The following is an 8,418-nucleotide window of genomic DNA, read 5'->3' as shown; positions in this document are numbered from 1 at the left end:
AACCTCTTACATCCAGCTTAATTTAACTTAAAAGTAAAACAAAAAAAAGAGACATTTTTGCCTTTTCCATTCAATTTTATTTTCTAAATGCGACGTTTAAAAAAATTGTATGTTTTTAAATAACATGAAACCAAATGCCAAATGTATCAGGTCACTAATGTACAGCCCAGAATCCTGAAAGGCACCAGGCATGGGAAAAAGAGGAAAGAAAAGATAAAAGGAAAAAAAAAAGCAGCCTAAATACACTCATTTACAAAGAAAGAATCGCATGCATTCATATACACACATATACAAACATACGTACAGTCGGTTCAACGCGGTCACTGAAGACAGGAGGATGAAAACCAGTGAAGAAGGAAAGATAAAATAAAATTAAAATCCTAATGACTGATTCCTTTTAAAAACCTAACCTCAAGCGCTCAGTGGAAAGTCTGAAAATAACCCTGCTCTGTGTTCTAAAACTGGGTTATTCACCCCCTTGTTCACTTCCCCTTAAATACAGTGTTTTATTGGCTTGTAAAGTAGTTAGCATGGTAACGGTCACACTGGGTGATGGACTAGCAGAGTAAAATTATGATTGTAGAGACATCCAGTCCTAAACCACTCACATAAGTCAATGTTATATAAAAAAAAAGTTGTTTCTTGCATCGTCTGCCTTATTGGGGATGCAGCGGTCACCTTAAGATAACAAAGTGTGCTCAACCAAGGGAAAGTGGACAAGGGTGTATTAAATCCGTTATTAGAACAGGGCCCTTTTCTGGGCTTCATAATGACAAAAATAATGGCGTTATCCAAATCGCTAAGCTGCTTCAGATGTCCTTATCATGGATCACGGTTTCTCTAAATCCCCGTCTCCGATTGGCCGTATCAGAATCGTGGGAGTTAAACCCCGCCCCCTCCCTGTTTTACTGTGGCAGAGTTAAAGATCCTCCGCCTTTAGTTTGATGCCTATAATAAAAGGCAGCCGGTCTTCTTGCCACGCTTCTTGGCCTGCAGCGCCGCCCTGGTGGCCATTTCAAACACTTCCCTTACGCCGTCTTTCGTCTTCGCTGAGCATTCTAAATAACCAAAAGCGTTGATGCGGTTGGCCATGTCGCGACCTTCTTCTGGTTTTACAGGCTCCTGTAACCGAGAATGAATCATCAGGTACACACACACACATTATATATATGTGTTTTGGAAACAAATTTTTGAGCGTGATTTACACATTATTGCGGTGCTCTGACCTGTTTCATTTTGGACAGCTCTCGTCGAGTGTGCTCGTCGTTACGCAGGTCCTTCTTGTTTCCCACGAGAATGATGGGAACGTTCGGACAGAAATGCTTCACTTCTGGCGTCCACTTCTCTGGGATATTCTCTGAAAGAAGACAACAAAATGAAGAAGAATAATGCTGGTATTAATATTAAAACAACACTGGAGTCTAATAGTCTAAGAGTACAAAAATCTGGCTTTAACAGATGACTTTCCTCCCACACTTTATTGGTTTTCCTTCCCTCCTCTTGGTTGTGTGGAAAAATAAACTGAACATCGATATAATTATAGTGAGTAACTTATTTTTTCATGGCTCACCCAAACTGTCAGGACTGTCTATAGAGAAACACATGAGGATGACGTCTGTGTCTGGGTACGAGAGCGGCCTCAGGCGGTCATAATCCTCCTGACCAGCAGTGTCCCACAGAGCGAGCTCCACCTGCGCGTAAACACACACACACACACACACAGAAAGAGAGGGACACTCAGTAAACCATGTTTCTTCCTCAGTACATACAGATGGGTGACAAATTAAAAGAAAACCATGTGGCTTGGTTACAATCCATCGCTGCAAACCAAAACCGACCAATCACCTGCAACGGGAGTGGCTTCATCCACGATGACCCCGCCCCCAATCACAGGGTGAGAGCTCACAGAATTGTTTGTTGAGGATGACAATGATGTAAATCAGGCATCATAACCTTCACACTAGGGTTTATTGCTATTCCTTTAATTTGTCACCTCTATTATTTTATTATCAGCGTACAGTATTACTGAACCAAACAATGCAGTAGTGAAGTGAAACCATACAGAGAATAAAGGACTCGATAAATTTCTCATCATTTAGTAAATCAATTAATAAAGTGACAAATTTTCAAATTGATAATCGTATCGATCGATACGGGGAGATCGCGATTTCCCTCCTTTCGACGACAAACTCGTCCTTTGTACCTGCTTTCCGTCAACCTCGATGTCGGCGACGTAATTCTCGAACACGGTGGGAACGTAAACCTCAGGGAACTGGTCTTTACTGAACACGATCAGTAAGCACGTCTTTCCACAAGCACCGTCCCCAACGATCACCAGCTTCTTTCGGATCGCCGCCATCTGACGACGTCAAAGACAGAAAAATATAATGCATAAATCAAAAAGTCGGTCATTTTGGATTTTTTTTCTTTACGTTTTCTTTTTAAACCTCATTAAAAAAAACACAAATATCGTATGAGAAAAGTGTATTGTAACCTAATGTACTGCAAGTAAACATAAGACAAATAAGAATAACAGCTTCTATAAACTATAAGTACGTTATAACTACGGACACTTTCAGATTGTGTATAAATAACAGAAGCTGATACAAGGTCTTTGAGTTAAAATCAAATGAATAAATGTTGGAGAGTAAAACGGAGTGTTCAGTTAAAAACATCACACAATTTTCTGCACATACTGTGTTGGGAAACCTGAAATGATGAGTTTAATCTGAAGAGCGTGAAAGTCCATAAACTATTAGTAAAGTATAAATACATCTCATTATACAGAGGAGGATTCTGTGAGAAGATGCTTCACATGTATGGAAGGAGTCTGCAGTGTCAGAGAGGAGAGTCAAAGATGAAGAACTTTTGAAGGTTTCTGAAAGTTTTAGAAGTTGTAAACACTTGCAGGAAAAGAAAAAAAAAGAGGAAGGTGAAGGGACGCATGTGTGTGTGTGTGTGTGTGTGTGTATATATATATATATATATAAATATATATGTTATATATAGTTAGCTTAGCTGTTTTTAGGAACTTAATATTTATAAAGAGCGGTTTTACGGTAAGATTACACATTTAAATATAAGCAACAAGTTTGTGTTTTAAGTTCATTTTGTCCCAATTAGATAAAGTGAAGTTGTTTGTGCTTTACAGGCCTCGGAATGGGCTGTGTGTGTGTGTGTGTGTGAGTGTGTGTGTGTGAGTGAGTGAGTGAGTGAGAGCATGAATGTGTGTTTTGCGTGTGTGTTTATTGTTTTGTGTCAGAGAGAGAGAGTGTGTGTGTGTTTATTGTTTCGTGTGTATGTGTATGTAGACATATATATGTGTATATAACTCTAAACGGATAAAATAAGTACAATTGAATTAAATATATGAAATAAAGCAGTTCATCTGCTACATCATGTCTCCTGTTTATTATTTTCCTTTCCTTCTTTAGCTAAAACTCATTATAGCTCTGAATCAGGTGTTTTTTGAATGTGATCGATGATGAACGAGACCCTGTGGCTTGGTTGATTTGGGACTTGCTGTGCCACTGTTTAAACATTATACTCTATCACACTGGCAGCAATATTAACACCTGTTAAGTATTTATAGTCGCACTGAATTTGTAAATGAGATCAAGTGATAGTCAGCAACTTGTGTTGTCAGGCTTCTGTTCTGTAAATCGGACCTAAAACGGTGAAGCGTGCAGGTGTTTTATCTGAAGCAGCTTCTACTATACGATGACAATTGTGACAATAAAAGACAAAAAGGCAACCAAAGATTTCAGGCAACCATCATTATATTGTGATTATTTTATGCTGGAACGACTAATTCTCTAAATTATGTAATAAAAATAAACTACCTCTTATTATTGATTAGCTGATATAGGGCCTTGGTCCTCAGAGTGAGGTGCAGGGATTCATTATTATTATTATTATTATTATTATTGTTGTTGTAGGAGTTATTATAACGATAAATAACAGCTGGACTCTATTGACGTTTTTAATTCAAAAGTTTGTAACTATTAATCGATTACCAAAATAATTGCTAGTTGCAGTCTTCTTATTTGTACTTTTAGGATAATTATATAATAATTATAAAAATTATTATTATTGAGTTGTTCGTGAAGTTCATATGTTCAGTTAATAAGTAAAGCAAATGAAGATTCGGAATAAAAAATTATTAAGAGAACATAACATGATACCCGTTATGTTATAAAAAACAATAAACACACACACACCTACATAAAAACACACATACGGCTACATACACACACAAAACAATACACACACACAAAACAATAAATACACACACAAAACAAAAAACACTTACTCACACAAAACAATAAACAAACACAAAAACACACAGAAATCAATAAACACTCACTCACACACACTCAGAAAACAATAAACACACACGCAGACACACTCACTCACAAAACAACACACACACACACAGTCTCTCTCTCACACAGACACACACACTCTCACACACACAGACTTTCTCTCTCACACACACACTCACACACACAGACTTTCTCTCTCTCACACAGACACACACACAGACTTTCTCTCTCACACACAGACACACACTCTCTCTCACACACATACACGCGCACACACACATACATACACACGCGCGCGCACACACATACATACATACACACTCTCTCTCACACATATATACACATGCATACATACATATACGCGCACACACTCACACTCTCTCTCTCTCACACGCGCGCGCACACACACATATACGCACACTCTCTCTCTCTCTCACACATATACACACACATATACACACACATACATATACACACATACATATACACACACACACACACATATACACACACACACACACATATACACACACACACACACACATATACACACACACACGCACGCACACACACACACACACACACACACACACACATACATACACGGCCCATCCCGAGGCCTATAAAGCACAAACAACTTCACTTTATCTAACCGGGATAAAATGAGACAAAATGAACTTAAAACACAAACTTGTTGATTATATTTAAATGTGTAATCTTACCGTATAACCGCTTTTTATAAATATCTATTAAGTTCCTGAAAACTGCTAAGCTAAACTAGCAGCTAATGGTAGCTCAATGCTAGCAAACACAAATAAACGCTAATAAATGAATAAGGTTTGTAAAACCATCAGAAATTAACGAACAACTTGTTAGTTTAACCAACTGAAACTAGAGAACAAAAGTATTTATTATTGAGTTTTACCGTTTCTCTCAACAGCGAGAAAATAGCGACTCACTTTCCTGTCCGACTTTAAACCCCGCCCACATGCGGTGACGTCACACCCTTTTAACGGAAGTGCCACGCTGTAAAAGTGCACGCGGACAAGGGAAAATCTCTCGATGTAAAATAAAAGACTTAAAAACATTTACAATAACATTGATATTTATTTTTATCCAACTTTAAATCTCGCAAGGTGTTTTTAAGTCCCCACCGCTTTCTTTTTTTTAATGACATTAAATATGAAGTTAAATATTATATTACATAAATAATTATTATATTAATATATTTTTTTTAAAGCTGGTTAAATAACCTGCATTAATAGTTAGGAATACGTGTGAGACATTAAAAAGATATTGGACTTTTTAGTTAGTTTTGTAGTCCTGTATTTATCCCTTAGATCGTCCGGACCAATCAAATGCCGCGTTTCAGTTCCAAACAGACGCCGAACGCAATGTATTATGGGATATGTAGTTTTTTGTCTAACTACCAGCAACCATTATACCATTATTATTAATAATTATATAAATAATTATATAAACGCTATTAAAGTAGTACAATAAAAACATTTCGTATTTGTATTATAAGACCTGAATAAGTATGACTTATGGTATATAAAACGGAAGTCTATATACACATTATAAATAAATAGAAATAAATAAATATAAATGTTTATGTTATAAAAAATAAACACACACACATGTCTACATACACATACACACGTCTACACAAACACAAAACACAACACACACACAAAACAATAACACACATATACACACAGACACACTCACTCAATCTTACACACACACAACAATAACACACCTACGTATAACTTATGGTATATAATACGGAAGTCTATTCTTCTTCTTCTTTCGGGTTTTCCCTTCAGGGGTCGCCACAGCGAATCATCTCTCTCCACCTAACCCTATCTTCTGCATCCTCAACACTTGCACCCACTAGCTTCAAATCCTCATTAATCACATCCATATACCTCCTCTTTGGCCTTCCTCTTTGCCTCCTGCCTGGCAGCTCCATGTCCAACATTCTCCTACCAATATACTCACTCTCCCTCCTCTGAACATGTCCAAACCATCTTAATCTCGCCTCCCTAACTTTGTCCCCCAAACGTCCAACATGAGCTGTCCCTCTGATGTACTCGTTCCTAATCCTGTCCAATCTTGTCACACCCAAAGAGAACCTCAACATCTTCAGTTCGGCTACCTCAAGCTCTGACTCCTGTCTCTTCTTCAGTGTCACTGTCTCTAAACCATACAGCACGGCCGGTCTCACCACTGTCCTGTACACCTTCCCCTTGATTCTTGCTGATATTTTCCTATCACACAGAACTCCTGACACCTTTCTCCACCCACTCCAACCTGCCTGCACTCGCTTCTTTACTTCTTTCCCACTCTCTCCATTACTCTGGACTGTTGACCCCAAGTACTCAAACTCCTGTACCTTCTTCACCTCTTCACCCTGTAACCTTACTGTTCCACTTCCCTCCCTTTCATTCACACACATGTACTCAGTCTTACGACGACTGACTTTCATTCCTCTTCTCTCCAGCGCAAACCTCCACCTCTCCAGGTTTTCCTCCACCTGCTCCCTGCTCTCACTACAGATCACAATGTCATCTGCAAACATCATCGTCCAAGGAGACTCCTGTCTGACCTCCTCTGACAACTGGTCCATCACTATAGCAAACAGGAAGGGGCTCAGAGCCGATCCCTGATGCAGTCCCACCTCCACTGTGAACTCCTCTGTCTGACCTACAGCACACCTCACCACTGTCCTGCTCCTCTCATACATGTCCTGCACCACTCTGACATACTTCTCTGCTACTCCTGACTTCCTCATACAGTACCACAGCTCTTCTCTTGGCACCCTGTCATAGGCTTTCTCTAAGTCTACAAACACACAGTGCAACTCCCTCTGACCATCTCTATACTTCTCCATCAACATTCTCAGAGCAAAAATTGCATCTGTTGTGCTCTTTCTGGGCATGAAGCCATACTGCTGCTCACAAATTTCCACCACCTTCCTTAACCTAGCTTCCACTACTCTTTCCCACAACTTCATTGTATGGCTCATCAACTTTATCCCCCTATAGTTGCTGCAACTCTGCACGTCACCCTTATTCTTAAAGATCGGCACTAACACACTCCTTCTCCATTCCTCAGGCATCCTCTCACTTTCTAATACCCTGTTGAACAAACTAGTTAAAAATTCCACTGCTGCCTCTCCTAGACACTTCCAGACCTCTACCGGGATGTCGTCAGGACCAACTGCCTTTCCACTTTTCATCCTCTTCAAAGCCTTCCTGACTTCATCCTTTCTAATCTTATCTACTTCCTGTTCCACAGAGTTCACCCCTTCTACTCTTTTTTTCCCTCTGATTTTCCTCATTCATCAGCTCCTCAAAGTATTCCTTCCATCTCCTCTGTACACTCTCCTCACTTGTGAGCACCCTTCCATCTCTATCCTTAATAATTCTAACTTGCTGCACATCCTTCCCATCTCGATCCCTCTGCCTAGCTAACCTGTACAAGTCCTTCTCTCCTTCTCTAGTGTCTAACCTAGTGTACAACTCGTCATATGCCTTCTGCTTGGCCTTAGACACCTCCCTCTTCACTCTGCGCTGTAACTCCTTGTATTCCTGTCTATTCTCTTCAGTCCTGTCCATATCCCACTTCTTCTTGGCTAATCTCTTCCTCTGGATACTATCCTGAACTTCCTCATTCCACCACCAAGTCTCCTTATCTTCTTTCCTCCTTCCAGATGACACACCCAACACCTTTCTCCCTGTCTCCCTGATCACTTCTGCTGTAGTTTCCCAGTCATCCGGCAGCACTACCTGACCACCCAGAGCCTGCCTCAACTTCTGTCTAAATTCCTCACAACATTCCTCCTTTTTCAGCTTCCACCACTTAGTATTCTTCTCTATCTTTGACCTCTTCCTCTTACAGACCATCAGAGTCATCCTACACACCACCATCCTATGCTGTCTGGCTACACTCTCTCCCACTACCACTTTACAGACACTAATCTCTTTCAGATTGCCTCTTCTACAAAGGATGTAGTCTACCTGTGTTCTCCTACCTCCACTCTTGTAAGTCACTCTATGTTCCTCCCTCTTCTGAAAATAAGTGTTAA

The 8,418-nt window shown here is 39.7% G+C and overlaps 1 protein-coding gene across 2 annotated transcripts; it reads right to left on the bottom strand.

The window, feature by feature from the left end:
• Positions 1-54: 54 nt before the first annotated feature.
• rhoac (ras homolog gene family, member Ac) lies at positions 55-5,384 on the bottom strand. 2 transcript variants are annotated; one of them, XM_060893823.1, is made up of 5 exons: positions 5,251-5,384; positions 2,204-2,359; positions 1,571-1,691; positions 1,227-1,357; positions 55-1,122 (listed from the first exon to the last, which is right to left on the bottom strand). In XM_060893823.1, exons 2-5 carry the CDS (start codon positions 2,357-2,359, stop codon positions 949-951), a joined length of 582 nt encoding a protein of 193 aa, XP_060749806.1. In that variant the 5' UTR covers positions 5,251-5,384; the 3' UTR covers positions 55-948. The 2 variants fall into 2 exon arrangements, with proteins under 2 accessions (XP_060749806.1, XP_060749807.1); XM_060893824.1 differs by having other exon boundaries at positions 5,285-5,353.
• Between the last annotated feature and the right edge of the window lie 3,034 nt (positions 5,385-8,418).

Source organism: Tachysurus vachellii, chromosome 19, assembly GCF_030014155.1.
Source record: "Tachysurus vachellii isolate PV-2020 chromosome 19, HZAU_Pvac_v1, whole genome shotgun sequence".
Taxonomy (NCBI): domain Eukaryota; kingdom Metazoa; phylum Chordata; class Actinopteri; order Siluriformes; family Bagridae; genus Tachysurus; species Tachysurus vachellii.
Note: the sequence above shows the minus strand (reverse complement) of the source record. Positions and strands in the feature narration are given on the sequence as shown.